Genomic DNA, 18,864 nt, shown 5'->3' with positions numbered 1-18,864 from the left:
CTCTTTCACTGAGAGCCAACTACCTTCCCCCTCCAAAGGATACTTTGGATACACAACTGATTTGTGTATTGTGGTCACACTGATGATCATTACATCATTACGGGAGATACTTGCTTTTGTTGAGACCCAGATGAACCAGAGCAAGATCTGGGGGCCAGGACACCTTTTAGACAACATCGAGCGAGGAGGATGAATTGACTCAATATAACTTTGTATGTATTCACCTATTTCTATGGGCAGAGCCACAGCTCAGTGGCAGAGAACATGATTTGTGTGCAGAAGGTATCAGGGCTCAACCCTCAGCATCTCCAGCCAAGAAGTATCTGTCGGAAAAGACCCAAGACTTTAGAACATTATCATTTAGAGGAGTCGATTTTGCAAAGATCTGGGGCATTGTGAGGTCCCACCAAAACCCAGGATGCAAGAGAGCTCCCGATTTCATCTTGGAGAATTAAAAGACCTGACGTAGAGATTCTGCAGAGTCAAGGTCTAGATGGACCGACAGTTATATAGGGGAAGCTCTTACACCTGGTTTGAAGAAAGGAAAGGGCCTTCTACATTTTGTATGTAGAAGATTACCATTTCAATCATGCCGGGCCTGATAACACTGGACCAGATGGAGGAATGTTTTTTATGCAGCTGAAGGAAGTCGCTTCCATATTTGCAAACAAAAATCTGCTCTTATGCTTCTTACTGCTGGGGCTGTCGCTCCGTGAACCTGCCCTGCATATAGAAAGTCCCAAGGGAAGGACACTCTGACCTCGGTTGCTCGCTTAGGGACCAAGGGTCAAAAGAGCATCTCAAGCACAATCAGCTTGGCCCAGCTCTACAGTCACGTGGATCCCCCTTCCCGACATTTCATCTTTTTCTGCAAGCCTGAGAGCACAGCCTGCCTCTTTATTGAGGTGAGCCGCTCCAATTTGGCCCGAGGCGTCTTTGGAAACTCTCTCTGGCACATCACACGGGGTAACGTGATGCTGAGACAGGCCTCAGCTCAGATGACCCTTGAGTGTTGGGAGCAAAAGAAAGGATTCCACATGAAAGCTGCTCTGTGGCTGCAACCCTTCTGGACGACTTACTTGAGCGTCATTCCCACGGATGCCAGCCCGGCTCACCCCTGACACTCCACAAAGCTCTGTTTGATTCCCCGTTTTCTGCTGCCAGAAGCCCCCGAATGTGCAAGGACACACCCTTAATCAAGTTCCTCGCAGACACAGCCTAGAATTTCCATGGGTGCAAAAGGGAAGAGATTTTTGCCTTCTGTGGCAGCCCCAAATGCTCCCCTAATTCTTCTCTGGTCTGCAAGCACCTGCTGGATTTAGGCGGCTAAGTTGCCATCCCCAGATGCTACGCTCTGAAAAGGAGATGTTTTATACACAACAGATCATTACAGATCAGGCCAAAAGGGTTACTGTGGACCAGGAGATGAACCTGCCGCTTTGATCCAAGTGTAGTGCGACTCTTCTGGCACAGATGGGAACAGTAGCGTGCAAGGTCAGCCTCTGTGACTGACAGGCAATATGAAGCCCCCGGATTGGTTAGGCCTGGTATAAAAACGTAGAAGCCTAAACTTCTGTCCTCGCTGTAATTCAGAGACCTTACCTCCAGCCAGTCATGGATAGGGCTGCCAGTCCCCTGGTGGGAGTGAGGGATCCCCTACTCTCAGCCTCTGCCCCTCATTGCCACTCACCTGGACTGTGGGGGGGAAAGGCTGTGGAAACAGACCCAGGAGACAAGAAGCCTCCCGGGCTAGCACACAGTGGGCACGCTCCCCATGGGTGCAATGATGTCACTTCCTGGAGTGACATCATCGTGCCCTTTGATGGGCATGCTCTTGCCCTTCATAGGGTCCAAACTGGTCCCTGTGAAAGAGGTGAGAATGCCCATCAAAGGGCACGATGATGTCACTCCAGGAAGTGACATCATCAAACTGCAAACTTCACGCACACACAAGGAGTGTCAAAAGATGAATGTCGAGTTTCCCACACTCCCACCGGGAGGTTAAGGGGACCTGGCAACCGTAGTCATGGACCATGGGGCTAGATGAATCAATGACAGAGCCCTATACAGGGTAGCCACAAAAGATCAAGGCACTCCAGTAAAGCTTTCTATTTAATGTTTCATTATTGAAATAATTTCACTGTTTCAGGAAATCTGTGTGGGTGAAGGACCCTCTCGTTTCAGGGAGAGGCTGTAGCTCCATGGCAGAGTATGAACTGTTCCAAGGGCATTGGAAAGACAGTAACACAGATTAGAGTTGCCAGGCTACAGCTAGCAACCCAAGGAAGAAATGGTGGGCAGGATGTCACACCAGCGCACTTACATCACTTCTAGTAAAAACCAGAAGTGACATGGCAGATGCTCTAGCATTTTGCAAAAACTCTATGGTCCACCTTCTGCAGTGCCACTATAGTGGGAGGCCAGTTTTTTGGGGGAGGTCCAAGAGAGTGTGCCCAGAAGCCACCTTCTGCCTATTATCAGCCCCCTGGCTCACACCTCCCTTTCTGCTCCCCACTTGTGCGTGCATCCTTCCACCGCCTACGACCCTTCTCGCCACCTGCACTCACAGCTGCCCTCACTGCTTTCCTGCCCCTTCCTGCCAGCACTAGGGCAGTGCATATGGTTCGAGGTGCTGCCACCATGGGTGCCAGGAGCACTGCCGACATGCACTCTCGGCATGCTCTTCCCTAACAATGTTGGGAAGCATGGTTAGTTGGGAGCGTGGATAGCGGAACACTCATGAGCAGGGATGGAAGGATGAGCAGTGGGGAGGCGTATGGATGGCAGGTGTTGGTGGCAGCGGACCACACCAGAAAGTCAGGGCCCCAGCAACTGCCCCACCTCAAGGTATGCTAATGCCAGCCCTGCAGCAGCCTCAGATCTTTTCTACTGGTTGGTAAAAACAGCCTCTCAAGGGAAGAACACTATTACTGTGTGCGCCAACGGATGTTTGGGGGAAGCCGACTTGCACAATCAGGGCTGCAGAAATGACAAGACTGCTGGGGGAGGGGGGGTCTTTCAACCAGGATGGGAGGATATTTGGTGAGAAGCAGAGGAGGAGGAGGGCTAGTTATTAAAGCAGAGAAGTAGAATTAATGGGAACAAGTATTAAAAATGCCAGGACAGGAGCACTGGGGAGGGGGTGATTTGGATTCAATCTGCATAATTTCTCTTCGCTGCCATAGTTCCGCAATGTTACACGTTCTAGTTTTGGGCCAATACCACGTTGCATATCTGGTTCTGTCCTCCAGTGACGTGCTAACATGGACGTAGTCTTTGATGTAGCTGACTGAGGCTACAACAGAGCGAGGACTCACCATCCGGCTTCGGCTGCTGACCGAATAAACAAAAAGATTCCCCAAACTGGTGCCTGTTCCTCCCCGCAACAGCAGGAAAAATTCTCTCATCTCTTTGAAACCTTTCAGAAGATACAAACTTTGCAGACAATTTTTATGCAGGCCGCAAAACAGAACCAGAAATTTAATGGTTTAAAAAAGCCACGGGTTTGTTCGACAGAGCACCTGGCATTAGGGTTCCCAGGTGCCCACCAGCAGTGGACAAGCACCCAGCAGTTTCCCCTTTGCCCGGCTATCAGCGGGAGGTGCCAAACTGCCTGAAGATCACCCGACATCAGCAGGCATCTCGGGCATACGTCCGGCATTCACGCTCCTGCTGGGCGTGATGACATCACTTCCTGAAGTGATGTCATCAGGCTGCTGCAGGAGTGCTCCCGTGCTTTGTGTGGGGCCAATTTTGCCTGAAAATTATGTTAAAGAAGATAATGAAGCCTGGTGAGTACTACCACCCCCCATCAGTTGCCAAGACTTGGCAACCCTACCTGGCATACTGGGTTTAAGGAACCTGAATCACAGATCCTAAAAAGTAGGTCTTTGGCATCACTTAACAGAAAAAGGAGCAACAGGTTGTCTCCTGATGTGCCACGGCACCACAACAACACATGGCCAAAGGACGGTATCGCAGCTACAAACTCAGTTGGAGCTGTCAGCACAGACTGAGCAGCTTGGTTGGCTCTCAGATCTACCCTGCACTTTGCATCTAGATGCCCCCCCTCCCCCTGCCTTGATGCTGCCAACACTAAAATAAAATAGGGCACATGATGGGAATGGCGGTGGAAAGTCTCCTCAAGTTGTAGCTGACTTATGGTGCCCCCTGCTGTGATTTTCAAGGCAAGAGATGACCAGAAATGGTTTGCCACTGCCTGCCCCTGAATAGCAACCTTGGTCTTCCTTGGTGGTCTCCCATCCAGTTACTAACCAAGGCTTACTTTGCTTAGTTTCCCAGATCTGGTGAGATTGGGCTAGCCTGGGCTATCTGGGTCAGGGTACTTTGGGCGCAACATAAGCCCTCCCTCTCCTAAATTTTACATCAACCAGGGCTTTTTTTCAGCTGGAACACGGTGGAACGGAGTTCCGGCACCTCTTAAAAATGGTCACATGGCCGGTGGCCCCGCCCCCTGATCTCCAGACAGAGGGGAGTTGAGATTGCCCTCCATGCCAAGGGCAATTTAAACTTTAAAAAACTCCCCCCTTCCTCCAGCTGACCCAAAGTGACGTCATTGTGCGGTCTTGATTTCTACCACAACTTTTCCCAGAAAAAAAGCGCTGACATCAACCGTGTGCAAATCAGGCAACTTGCACCCATACAGTTCTGCATAATTTACTTTGATTCACTAAAACCACCTCGCTATGAATAACAACTCTTATTTTATGCTTCTTTCTGCAGCTCTGAGGGTGTATTCATAGAAATACACTGCTGTTTTAAAGACGTTTTAATGTAGATGAATTTTTATTGTATTTTAATATGTTGTTATCCGCCCTGAGCCCGCCCGCGGGGAGGGTGGAATAGAAATTTGAAATAAATAAATAAATAGACATTTGTGCCTCCATTCACACAAAAGCATAGAGTTTGCATGATGCTTGAAACCTTTAACCCCTATCAAATGCTGCACTGACTCAAGCCCTGAATGAATACCAAGTGGTACTATTCAGAAGAGATGACAAGAGCGTTGGACTTGGGTTCAAATCTCTACTCAGAATAGTTTAGGAAAAGTCTCCCAGATAGCAAAACTCCCAGAGTAAGCCAGTGTGGTATAGTGCTTAGCGTAGCAAACTAGGATCGAAGAGACCTAGGTTGAAACTCCTGCTCATTGGGAGACTTTGGATCAGTCACACTCTCCGCTTGTGTAAAGGGAGAAGCGTGAACACTGTCCCACATTCCTCGGAGGAAGGGCGGGATAAGAATTTCACAGCAGAAAGGATGTGGAGAAGGTAACGGGATTATGGTACTCTTCTCCAAATTCGGTAACAAGACAAACTAGATTCAAGTATTCTGACAAATGGAATAAAATTACCTACATGTCACACAGCTGTTTCTGAAATGGTTACCACTGTGTGGACTTGCATCTGACATTGGGAAGGGCCCCAAAACCCACCCCAAACCTAATTCTGCTAGGTTCAGCTATTTCACCAGAAAACTCGCACTCTTTCGACCCAAAAAACTAGAACGACCTCTTAGACTACAAGTGCTCTTTCTGCTTGCGGAAGATGGGGAGGGCCATTTTTGCTGATTTTCTCCACTTAAAGTAGCCTCCACTGTAATCTCTATGATCTTCCTAAGACTCATCTAAGCCACAGGGGCACAAGAAGCTATCGTATGCAGCAGACTCTACGGTTCTTCTGGACTATCTGGAAGTTCCTGAACCTATTCGGGGAGGAAAAAATATCTCAAAAATAATAATTTATTGGATTTCTAGACCGCCCTCTCCGCAAGCGGGCTCAGAGCAGGTTAAAACAATGTGATAGTACTAAAATAAACCATTTAAATACATAAAAACCGGATCAGCAATAAATACATTTAAAATCCCAAGATGGTAGCTCCCTCCACTCTTCCCAGCCATAATACAAACAAGGGGGGGGGGTACAAACTGATGTCATCAGTGTGACTTCGTGTATGGGGGGCAGATGTTATGTAGCCCCCCCCCCGATGGGAGACCAGTTGGAAGGCATTTCTAGGACACCTAAGACAGGCCTCAACCATACGCCTGGCGGAACATCGGTCTTACAGGCCCGCTGAAAAGATATGTGTCCTCCAACAGAGAGTTCCACCAGGTAGGGGCCAGGACTGAAAAAATACATTGCTCTTGTTCTGAACTGTTGTTGATTGAGCAGGAAAAAGATCTGGAGGTCATGGTGGATGGCTTTATGAAAATGTCAAGTCGGTACAAAAGGCAGGTTCCATTCTATGTAGATATTTATAGCCTGCTTCTCTCTCCAAAGGGGATCTGAAGTGGTTTACAACACCATACTTCCTTCTTTGTTTTTATCCTCACAACAGTCTCATAAAGAGAGAGGGACGGCCCCAAGGCCACCCAGCAAGCTTCCATGTCAGGTGGAGATTTGAACCTGGATTTCCCGATCCTATCCCAGCACTCTAACCACTCACAGTCTTTCTCTGAAAATCAACAGGAGCAAGAGGACTAATAACCAAGAAAACAAGAGGACTAATAACCAGATTTGTCATGCCACTGAGAGTCTCTCTACACGAGGCATCTGATACGTGAAGAACACATGTTGGGAGATACATTAGCCAGGAAGGGTAGTTTAAAAAGCCAGAGCCGGCAGCAGGGCAAAGGCTTTGCTATACACTGGAGCTGTGTGAAGGGGCTGTGAAATGCCAGAAGGGAAACTTCAGCCCATTATAACCTCTCCAGGTCCAAGCCCAGCTCTGGAAGGTAGCTCTAGCCCATTTCCATTCCTTGCTATCCTCTGGTTGCAATCCCACACAGCTTTAGACTGGAGAGGTGAAATTGACAGAGCCTTCTAAAGGTGAAGATGAAATTAACAAACCCTCTGAGGAGCAATCTCTGCAGCTCTGTCTTTTTAAACTACACTTCTCGGCTAACATTGCGTCTCCCTACACTTGATGAACACACGCTGAGGCGTCTCCTGTACAGACACTCTGAATAGATCAGTGGTGTCCAGTCCTGGTGGCGGAAAAGGTACCATAGAGCTAGAAAAGGTGCAGAAAAGCACACGGTCTAGAGGCCGGGCAGCATCCCTACGAAATAAAGGCTCAAGGGGGGCTTTTCAAATTAGAAAAAAATGCAAGGATAGGAGGGATGTGAGTATGGTTTATAAAAATGGCATTGAGAAAAAACGGATTCTCTCCCCCACAGTGAGAGCCAGTGTTCTGTAGTGGCTAGAGTATGGGACCTAGGTTCAAATCCCCACTCTGCTGTGGAATCTTGATAGGTGAGCTTGGGCCAGTCCCTCACTCTCAGCCTAACATTCTCAGCCTAACCCACCTCACAGGGTTGTTGTGAGGATAAAATGGGAGGTGAAGAGAAGGATGTCAGCTGCCTTGGGGGAAAAGTTAGAGTATAAATGAAGCTAATAAATCAAACACTAGAAAGGGGGTGGTGGGTGGGGGGAATGCTGCAAATGAAACTGATCGATAAGAGGAAGTTCTTTTACACAACACACTTATGGCACTGCCAACTCACTGCCACAAGATGTAGCATCAGCCACTTGCTGAGATTAGGGAAATTTGAGACAACTGTGGAATCCCATATGTGGAAGAAGCAGTATACCTCTCAATAATAGCTGCTGGGAGGGGCAACAGAGAGGTGGGAACTATTGCCTTAATGTCTGGGCTTTAGCACTGCCAACCTCCAGGTAAGGCTGGGAGATCTCTCAGATTAACAACTGATCTCCAGATGGCAGAGAAGAAATGGCTGCTTCAGAAAGTAGACTGTGGTATTATACTCTGATGGGGATACTCCGATGAGCTCCCCCCGCCCCCAAACCATGCCCTCCCTAGGCTCCACTACCAAATCTCCAGGAATTTTCCAACCTGGAGTTGGCAAACCTACCAGTCTGCCAAAAGGGACGTGGATGACCAATCTGGCCTTATCCAGAAGGCTTTAGCTTCTGTTCTTAAGCTCTTCCCAACAGAGTTTGCAGGCTGCACCTGGCCTTCAACTGAAGTTCTCTGACTCCCCACCCCCCACCCCCCCTGCCGCCAAGGTGTCCCTTCATACACAGGCCCAAACTGGTCCTGCTGAGCTTCAACTTCCCACCTGCAACCCATTCTCCGGAGCCATCAGTTGTTAGTCGAGAACGGAGGCAGAAGACCGGCCTGGCAAGTCAACGAAAAATGCCACGGAGGCTCTCTGGGTTGCATTAGCCAACATTAAGGCGGGCACAGCCCAGTGCCAAGCAAAATCCAGCAGAGCCAGCTAACCCACTCCGAGGGCATCAGGAGGGGGAGGGTTTCCGACCGAGCCAAACCATCGGCATTTTCGCCACCGAGGTTTCAAAAGTAGGGCAAGCTGCAAGATGTCGCAAGGGTTGCCTTAAAACAGGTTACTCCACCCCAATGACTCCTGGCTAATTTTCTCTCCCGTGTCATCCGGGACCACATTTAATCTCCCAGGAATGCAACTCCATCTGCCTGAATGCAAACGTGTGCCGCCCAAGGCTTCCATTTGGCAAGCTCCCTTCTGCGGCATCTGTTCTCCCATCATGCCGAGCTGCTTCCTGGTTCATATTCTACTCATTAGACCTAAGATGGGAACTCGACTTCCTTTCCTCCCTTTGTCGATCTGCAATTGCACAAGGAATATGGAGGGATTATTTTATGCTTCCTGGCAACTATTAATGGCAGGGAACCCTGAATGGGCTGTGGGAGGGTGTGTAAGGCCTCACACTCGGCCACTAAGGAAACCCAACTACTACCTGAAACTTGGAATGGAGGGGGAGAGACTAGCCCAGCTTATAGATCTAGAGGAGTTAGCCGTGTTAGTCTGTAGTAGCAAAATCAAAAAGAGTCTAACCAATTTTATTGTAGCATAAGCTTTCGAGAATCAAGTTCTCTTCGTCAGATGCATGGTGCAGAAACTGGTCAAATATAGAAGAGGAGGGGGGAGGAGAGGAGGAGAGAGAAGATGCAGTCTCCTCCCTCTCCCCCCCTAACTGCATCTTCTCTCTCCTCCTCTCCCCCCCCTCTTCTATATTTGACCAGTTTCTGTACCATGCATCTGACGAAGAGAACTTGATTCTCGAAAGCTTATGCTACAATAAAATTGGTTAGTCTTAAAGGTGCTACTGGACTCTTTTTGATTTAGCCCAGCTTAGCAAGGAGGCGGATTTATTCTCTGCCTTGCTTACCTCTCTCCATCTCCTTGCATTCACAGGCAGTCTTTCTAGTTCTCAGTGGGTCTTGAACTGGTTACTCTGACAGATGTGAAAGATTCTCTGGCTAAAAGAAGCGGCTGCACACAGCCTCCTGGCTCTAACAAGTCAGACCAAGTCCTACTTGCAACACAGAAAAATTGCAGTTACTGGCCCAGCTGAGATCTCTAACGCTGGTTTCACACACATTAGATAATGCACTCTCAATGCTCTTTAGCAACTGTTCGCAACTGGATTTTCCTGCATGAAACAGGAAAAATCACTTGCAATCACTAAAGTGTATTGAATATGCTTTGAGAAAGCGCATTATCCAAGATGTGTGAAAACACACGAGAAACAAACTATGGCATCCGTTCCTTAAACATGGCTAAAGGACCTGAAACAGGCCATGGGACTGCATACTTCCTTTCCACCAGCCATATTATTTTGTTTGCACAAACTCCTTTATCAGCCTTAGCCATATATACATGGCCAACATAAACCACGGTGAACAGTAACCAGGGCTCACTCCTTTCCCTTCTAACCAGCTAGTTAAAAATACAGTCTGAGAGAAGGCCAGCACAAGAAGAACGAAGGCGCACACTGACAATCCCACAACCAATTTCTTAACTATGTTGGGAAGTTAACTATGGGCTGGGAAGTTAAAATGGCCCCAGGCCAAGCCAAGGTGTGTTCTTCTAAGCCAGCAGCTCAGGCTACTCAGCTCAACATCAGCAACTGCGGACACAAACTCCCCCTTTGCTTTCTCCCAAAGGCTGAGGCCAGCGTGGGAGGAGCTGGTGAGCCCTCCCTGATACTTATTGGCATGGCTTTTTTTCTGGGAAAAGAGGTGGTGGAACTCAGTGGTGGAACCCATGACTACACAATGACGCCACTTTGGGTCTGCTGGAACAAGGGGGGAGTTTTTTAAAGTTTAAATCGCCCTTAGATTGCCCTCCGGCGGCGCGGAGGGCAATCTAAACTCCCCTCTGTCTGGAGATCAGGGGCGGGGCCACCGGCCATGTGACCATTTTTAAGAGGTGCCAGAACTCCGTTCCACTGTGTTCCCGCTGAAAAAAAGCCCTGCTTATTGGTGCTGAAGGGTCTGAGCAAAGGGACTCCGGAAGGGATGGTTAAGTTGTTGGAGCTTGGCTCTACTTGCTCCTGGTCACCAGCAGCTGCCTAGGGCAGCAACCCTCTAAAACATTTCCCTGGAAGCGAGATGGCCAGTTTGTAATTTGGACATTAGGAGCAAGAAAAGCAACGAATAGCAAATGTGGAAAATTGATCATAGAGTTAACAAACCTTTCAAATACAAACGAGTGCCCCCTCTTGCCTACTTCTGGGAACAAATCCTGACATCCGCCTCAATTGTGGCTAAAAAAGATTTTGGCACTAACCTCAACCTCGTTTTGCGCTAACCAGGGTTCTCATATACTCTGAAAACAGACTTTTAATACTGAACACAGGTGTGGATGCCTTATACTGAATTAACCCCTTGGTCTATCAACACCATACTTGTCTATTCGGGCTGGCAGCTGCTCTCTGGGGCATCAGGCAGAGCTCTTTCCCATTTCCTACTATTCGATCCCTTTTCATTGGAACCGGATCTGTATCATTGGATCTGTATCAGTGATCTGCTTTGCACACAGAAGTTATGCAAAGCAGATCACTGCTCCACGGCCTCTCCCCTCATTCAGATCCCACTTGCCTAGGGTGACTGGTTAGTAATAATTAGGGGCAACTGGAGAGGCTACGGAGGAGGGGAGGTGTCATGCCCATGGCTGGCATCTGATCTCTTAACCATGGTAAGGAGCCAACATGATACACTTCCTGGAACCTGCTTCCTGCCCTTCCCATTAAAGCGACCAATCAAAATAATAAACATTGCAGTAAATGTTTTGAGTTGCCATGCAGTGTTACAACCACTGCTTATCCAGATACAGTGAAATATTCTATTAAATATTGTTGGGTACAATCCATCCAAAAGATTAGCTCCCCTCAAGTCTTAGTGATTTAACTTGAGGTGTGTGTGTTTCATGAATGGGCTTGATACCAATCTTGAAAGTGTTTTTGGGCTGGAGGGCACTGTTGTCTTTTTTTTTTAAGGAAAAGTTAGGGGCAGTGGTCAAACGCCCCATTGTTTCGGAAGACAGACTGCTAAAGGGTTCTCCTGAATTCCTGATCTCAGTCCATTGATTTAGGAAATCTTTATGCTGCCTCTCCCAAGTACTGCTCAAGACAACTCAGAAGCAAAAACACCATAAAAGCACCATAAATTATCCACATAAAAAGGCATTAACATCACTGTCCCTCTTTAAAATTCTCTCCCCAGGTGGTTTCCCATCCAGGCCCGCACTTGTTCCATGCAACTTCCATGCATTTCCTCGCAATGAGGGCATAACCTTTTGGAGATGCTTGATACAAACGTCACCCATGCGAGTTGTTCCGGGTGGCATTTTGCACAATTCAAGCTCCTTCCCCAGGGTTTCTGGAAGTTAAGCTGAGGAACGGATGCATCTCATCTCTTAGCGCCTCTGCATAGAAGTGCACCTGCATATCAAGGCATCAGATGCGACTCACACATGCCCCAGCTGGCAAGGCCAATCTGATGGCAGATTGTAGGACTAGGGCAAGTTTTTGCCAACCAAAAGAACAAACACCCTCTTGGCTTTTAAAACCAGCAGAGAATGGATTCAGGAAGAAGAGACTCATAGAACGGGTGAGAAAGAGCCTTTGACAGTGTGCAATTGTGTGTTTGGGGATGCACTCTTTGGTGTGAGATCTGGGGGTGTCGCAAGCGTGTCCCTATTTTCATTAGTGAAATGTCAGAGGGTACAAATGGACACAGCCCTCAGCAAGGGGTAACCAAGGAAGAAGGAACAGTATTCATTTCTTTACTATTTTCACATCCCGCTTGTCAAGAGAGAAGTGGTCCCCCAAAGGGTTTACGATCTGAGTATTAAAATAATTAAAAATGCTATGCAGTTTTTTTTAAGTCAGTGTGAGAATGAAGAAGCTGAGCACAAAAGATTTCCTAAGAGTACAACAGTGATTAGAAGTTGAATCGAATTTTAAAAAACCTCTTTGGCTTGCTTAAAACGATTAATCAGACAGAGGACTTGTTAATTGTTCATTATTCTAGTAGACTCCACAAGTGGCAGGCACTATCTTGGACAAGGAGCCCCTCTTCTGTATCTAAACGTTATGTATGTATGTATGTATGTATGTATGTATGTATGTATTTATTTATTATTTTTGATTTATATTCTGCCCTCCCCACACCAGCAGGCTCAGGGCAGATTACAAACACATACAAGTTAAAATACATAAGACAATTAATGTAAGTTAAAAACCATAAAAACATCCAAAATTACATAATTTAAAATACATATAAACATGAACATAGCAGCATAAAATCCAACTGACCAAACCATAACCATCTCCAGAGTATCTTAGCAGTAAAGAAGATTACTAAATGGGGGTATTGGTAGTAGGGAGGGCCTATTCCACCATCAACTGGCCAGGAGGACTCCGCCTAGCACTGCCCATATGCCTGGCGGAACAGCTCTGTCTTGCTGGCCTGGCAGAAAGATAACAAATCCTGCCGGGCCCGGGTCTCATTAGACAGAGTGTTCCACCAGGTTGGGGCCAGGACCGAAAAGGCCCTGGCCCTATTCGATGCCAGGCAGGCCTCCCTGGGGCCAGGGACCTTTAGCAGATGTTTCTCACTAGAGCGAAGAGTCCTCTGGGGTTCATATGGGGAGAGGTGGTCCCGCAGATACACCGGTCCCAGTCTGCATAAGGCTTTATAGCTTAGTACCAAAACCAAGGAACGCAGAGTGGAGCACATGGCTCCCTTCTCCCTTTGTAGTCTTCCAGCAACCTTGCAAGGCAGGCTGTGATGCCAGGGAGTGACTGGCCTAAGGACTACCCAGCAAGCACCTGTGCCTTAGGGAGGATTTGAACCTAGGTCCTGTAGATGCTAATCTGACACTCTAACCACTATACTACAATGGGCTTTCATATAGGAAAAATGCCTCTTCTAAGACAAAGAGGGTTGGTTACCTTCTAGGATTTATTCCAGCCACCAAGAAATGCGGCTCCATCATTGCTGGCAGAAGTCACCCCAGTAATGGCAGAAGGGACAGCCGGCCTTGCCAACACACTGCAATGCCTGTTCCATTCCTCCCATGATCTCAGCCTATGCACTCTTCCCCTCCCCACGTCCCTCCCACATGGCATCTGGGCACATGGCTGATTTCTCCCCAGTACATCATTTCTCTTCCTAGTGTAGCTCCAAAGGCATTGCTATGCCACAACAGGGCAATCCTATTCCAGCTCACTTCTCATGATCGCTTAACTCTGAAAAGAATGGAAAACATTTTAAAGTAAAGAAGTGGAAGACTCCTTCTTGAGAAGATCTTTTAATAACCCCCCAAAGAGGCAAAAGCTGAACAAAAGCTCTAGGAGTTGCTAGCATGATATAAGGAATGCCTTTACTTTGTCATGCAGACTTTCAGTCAAATGCGGGACCTGTCTTTGGGCCGAACCATTTCATGTTGCAAGTGTGGGCTCTTCCCTATGAAAAAATCCCCACATGTAGAGACTTAGAATTTCAGGGAGAAGTCTAGAACCCTGTCACAATAGTTTTCTATGTGAAAGGGTTTTTAAAAAATGGGAACCTCTAGTCTTGTGAGACTCTGGGCTGAGACTGCTACACTACTCTGGCTCTCACACTGGAGGGAATGCCTCTTCTAAGACGCCTCTCCACCCTTCTGGATTTATTCCAGTCCCCTGCTATCTAAAATGGTACAGTCCAGATTCACCAACTCAGTGAGAACTAAGCCAGTCTGTAATCCAATGGTTTTTGAAAGGACGATGTTTTATTATCTAACTAGATATAGATAGAATGCATAGTATTTATATAGCACCTGGAATATTTTAAAAAAATGCTTTGTATGCATTAACCCAGAACTGCTTACAACCACCACACAAGGCAAGCCAGTATTTATTATGCCGATATTGCAGACGGGAGGCCCAAAGAACGGCCCAAGGCGAACAAACGAGGAGGCAAGGCTCCAACCAGGAGATACTTCACTTTGGAGCTCAAGCTCCAGGCAGCCTGATTCGGTGCATTATCTGCACAGAAGAAAGCCCCACCGAGTTCAATGATGCCTATTTGCAGGTGAGCACGCTCAGCAAAGCAGGCTTAGCCAACTGAGGTCGCACCCACTTCTTTGTTAAATGCCCTGGAAGCTCTGGCTGAGAGGGGAGATCAAAATCTTTTAAATAAATAAAACAAATATGGTAGGAGAGGGAAAGGTGCCAACTACGAAAATCAAACCACCAAAAAGAGAGAGGAACGCAGTGAAAGATAACAACGCAGCAAGCAACCCGTGGACTAACTAAGTCTCTTCTTAAGTAATAACAATAAATACAATTTCTATGCCAATTATCAAATGTTTTACTAACAATAATGCAATGTTTAAACACTTCTGATACGGTTCACAAATATTCAACTGCATTTTCAAACTGGCTCTCTGTGCTCAAAAAAGAGTTAATTCTTGAAGTGCCTTAATATGAACAAACCAATTCCTACAGGATACAACAATAAACTGATAAAGTGCTAGTGCTAAAGTGCAAATTCCAAGTAGAAAGACATTGCTCATAAAATTCATAAAGTGCAAATAAACAGATAGCACCCTTCCACAAAGAGTATCCTCAAAATACATTTTTCAAGTGTCAAGGTTCGTAAGTCTTAAAGTTCAAGGTTCATAAGCACTGAACCAGCTGTTCAGAAAAAGGGGATCCCTTTAAAGGAGGGAGGTCTGCCAGCAGCTGCCCAAATAGGCAGCAATATTCTCCCTTCTCTCCAAAGATTCCCAGGTAAATCCACAGATTCACCCTCTTTTCAGACAGGTGGGAATTCTGGGGTGGCATTTCTGTTTCCCCTCTCTGGCTTTCTGTACTTAGCAAAAGTATTTTTTAAAAGTTTTATGATACGGTTGGATCATGCAAGGTTTCCATATCCAAAGTGGACCCCCTCCACTATGTCCCAGCCGAAAATAGCAAAATGGTGTATTCTCATCAACAGAGTCACTATTCAAATACTCTGCAATCACGACACATTACCAAAGGCCCTATTCTGAACATCACATTCAGATGTTCTGCAATCTTTTTTAACTTTCCCATTTTAAAAGTCCAGATGGCCTTTGGTCTCAGGGCTCCAGATATACTTGAATTTAAAAAAAGACCTATTCAAAATATTTCTAGATGGTATCCACGGGGTTCCCCCTTCCAGATGTTAGCCAGAACAAGATCCACCCAGCTTCGTCAAAGCCATGTGCAAAGCCAGTATTCTACAAAACTGCCATATGCAAAAATGGCTGTGCACTGTCGTAAAGCTCACGCACCTTCATGTGCATGCACTAGACAAGGTGTACCCACTCCCCACTTAGTATTTTACTTCCAGAGACCGAGAGCAAGCCCTAACGAACAAAAACTTTGAGCATTTCATTAATAAAAATTGAACAGGGCATTCCCCCAATAGCAAAAAAATAAAATCTCAGGCTCTGAGATATTCACTTCGATACTTTCTGGGGAAATCAAAAGCTGCAGAATGAAAAGGGCTCAAGGTGGAAATCACAGCCAAGTCTGGCTAAGAATCTCAATGATGGTTTGGAATAGAGATGGGCACGATCCGCATTACGAACGTCAAAAACCCACGAAAATGGCGATCGCACTATTGTGACCTGGCGGATCGTGATCGTCCATGGCCAACGATCCAGCGGTTGGGAGAGGCCTGGATCGTGGCGTTCGGGCTCGATTCAGGAATCCAGACACTCAGGCGCCAGCAATCTATTCCCCTGGCAACAGAGCCAGGGGAATGCCTGAGCTCTGTTTGCCCTCCTTCTGTCGCCCTGGAAACCTGAATGGAAGCCCAGCTTTTCTTGATCAGTAGGGCTTCCTTCCAACCACAGAGCAGCAAAGCAGTCACAAGTTAGGAGAAGACACCCAGGGGAGGGAGGGAGAAGGGGGTGTTCTGTAGCCATGGGCACTCCAATCTCATCCCTGCAAACCCTGATAGGCAGCTCTGACGGCCAAACATGGACGGCCAAATACAAACACAGATGCCGCCGGCATCACCCACCGTTCCTGTATTGCTGGGAACAGCAGGGCGCCCCTCCGCTTTTGCCTCCACAATCCATGATCCGGGTTCGGGAACGGGAGATGGTCGTTGCTGTTCGGGAATTCGGGATCATGGTCTGCACCGAACCACGATCCTCTGGTTCTGTAATTTTTTTTGGTTCGTGCCCATGTCTAGTTCGGAACACATCTGAATCAACGCACTATGGTGCCCGTTTGGCTGACATACCACAATCAGAAACCATGAAACTTCGAGATGTAATGAGAAAACACACAAGACTGTCACTACATGGAAGGCTTTTGAGAGATCTTGGGGCTCACAGGGTCCCTCTGCCCCTTCCGTGGCTTGCCCTTTTGCTACAAACCAGAATTTGGAAGAACAGCCCAAACGCAGTTTGCAACGTTTGAAGGCTTGGACAGAACTAAAAGTGAGCGGTTTGCCACAGAAGTGGATCTCTTCAGCAGACGGCTACATGCAAAAGGGAAGGGGATGTGTGCACTTTTGAAGACCCCCACGGGTTGTTCATAAAGAGGCAAGCCATGGTGTGCAAGTAACCCTGAACAACATCTACGGTTCAATGGAGTTTTGCAAACCACGAGGCTCAATCATGCTGATCCTTTTGGCTAGTGGTGGCACAAGCCTCTTCCATCAGAGAAACGCTCCATGGACCGGAGGAAAGCACCACTAGTAGTAGAATGGATCTATGGGATCCAACCAATGATTTATGCTACCTGTGGCTTGGACAAATCACAAACCCGGTCACTATGCACTATGCAGTGAGCCTAGAAATCTGAACACTAGGTTGGATCTGCCGGAAAGCTTAAAGTGCAATCCGGATACTAAATTGTTAGTACAAACCAATGTTTGGCACCAAGGTGGATCCTACCACTCTACTGAGCAAAGTTATTTATTCGTTCATTAAAATATTTATACCCCACCTTTCACTGAGGCTCGAGTTTGAAATCTTCCTCCATCTTAAGCAGTTTTCCTCTAAGTTTAGGAGGCTCCGCCGTTGGAGGAACAGCCACTTAGAGGATGATTGGATACGCCCCGCTATCTATCGGAACTAAGCCATAGGGGAAAACTGGAAAATAAGTGGTTTAATAAGTTGCAAAGCAGCATAAAAATTCTAAATTTTAAACAAAGTTACAAAACCAGATTGGCATTTTTTATTGGTCCGGGTTATAAACGTTGTGCTTTGAGAATCACCTTTATGGATCGAAAACGGGCTATAAAAGCTGAGATTCTCCAATGCTGCCTTGTTCAAAATGGTTTCCAAAATGGGAAATTATTGTTTGCTCCCCTAAAAATACACTCTTAAGCCACTTCGGGAGAAACAACAAGCCTTTTTAGTGCATTTAACACAAAACAAACACATTCCAATCAACAGCTATCGGCCTAACCCCCTCCCCAGCAAATTGTTCTGGCGTCACCCGCCTGACTTGGCAATGTGCCACAAAGAAGGGAGTCTGGTATGTAGCAAGGGGGAAGATCAAGTTGGTACATTTCCACTGGCGCTTTGGAATAGGGCCAGGGTGGTGAGCAGTGTAGGTGGGATTTCTTTTGCCCGGTTCCTGGGATCAAGGGGGTACATGGTGGCATGACAGGGGTACAAGCCTACATTGCAGAATTTAGCATGGCTTGATCTCTGTAATCTTTAGGGAAAATGTAAAAACCAAAAATCCCCTTTATTCTCCCAATCTCCTGGCTTTCCACAAACTATACAAAACTGCATTATTCAGGGGAGCTTTTTGAGATGTAATAGGGCTTTGCTGTGAAGAAATGCCCGAGAGAGATGCTTGTGATAAAGGGACTGTAGACTATAATACCAGGTACTGTCTATTGAGGCAGGTATGCGCCTACGGGTTAGTTTCTACATCGATGTGTCATGTCAAATTGCTTATGTTTTGTTTCAGTACGGTTTTGGCTCTGTATTCGGATTTATGCTATCCATACCCTATTCTATTGTTTATTGAGTTACTGTATTAATCCTGTACTGTTTAATCCACATTGAGTCTCAGTGAGAAGGGTGGACTATGAATAATGAATACATTTTTATGATCAGGACCCTCTTTTATCAGTGAATATTCCCCCTCAAATATCACCAAAACCTATTTACTGGCTCCTGCGCTCCATTACAGCTGAATGTAGCACCCAGGGCTCCCAAAATCTCAGAAAGCTACTTTGACATGTCATGTCTATGTGCTTACAGGCTCATCGTAAGGGTCACAGAACCATGGTGGTACACAAAGAGAAAGTCCAAGATTTTTCAACAAGTTTCTAGTGGTTAGAATAAGAGACTAGGAACTGAAAGCTTCAGCCCCCCCTGCTTGGATGTCATGAAGCTCATTTTGTGACTTTGGACCAGTTTTCTCATTCTGTTTAACCTATCTCACAGGGTTGCTGTGAGGATAAATGTCCAAATATGCTTCCCTGAGTTTCCTCAGAGGAATTGCAGGATATAAATGAAACAGACCATGGTTGAACATGGATTTGAACACAACGGGGCAAGCACTGAAACTA

General features: G+C 46.7%; 1 protein-coding gene across 2 annotated transcripts in view; it reads right to left on the bottom strand.

The window, feature by feature from the left end:
- ZBTB7A (zinc finger and BTB domain containing 7A) overlaps positions 1 to 18,864 on the bottom strand; it is a 53,647-nt gene that overhangs the window by 19,244 nt on the left and 15,539 nt on the right. Inside the window, exon 1 of one of the 2 annotated variants that reach the window (XM_054979545.1) lies at positions 8,099 to 8,163. The exons of the other annotated variant lie outside the window; for it this stretch is intronic. Coding sequence (XP_054835520.1) covers positions 8,099 to 8,122 — 24 coding nt within the window. The 5' untranslated portion in view covers positions 8,123 to 8,163. Of the gene's footprint in view, positions 1 to 8,098; positions 8,164 to 18,864 lie in introns of those variants that run through there. 2 annotated transcript variants of the gene reach the window in all.

This window comes from Eublepharis macularius, chromosome 5 (assembly GCF_028583425.1).
Source record: "Eublepharis macularius isolate TG4126 chromosome 5, MPM_Emac_v1.0, whole genome shotgun sequence".
In the NCBI taxonomy this organism is placed as follows: Eukaryota; Metazoa; Chordata; class Lepidosauria; order Squamata; family Eublepharidae; genus Eublepharis; species Eublepharis macularius.
This window is presented reverse-complemented; position numbering and strand designations above follow the sequence as displayed.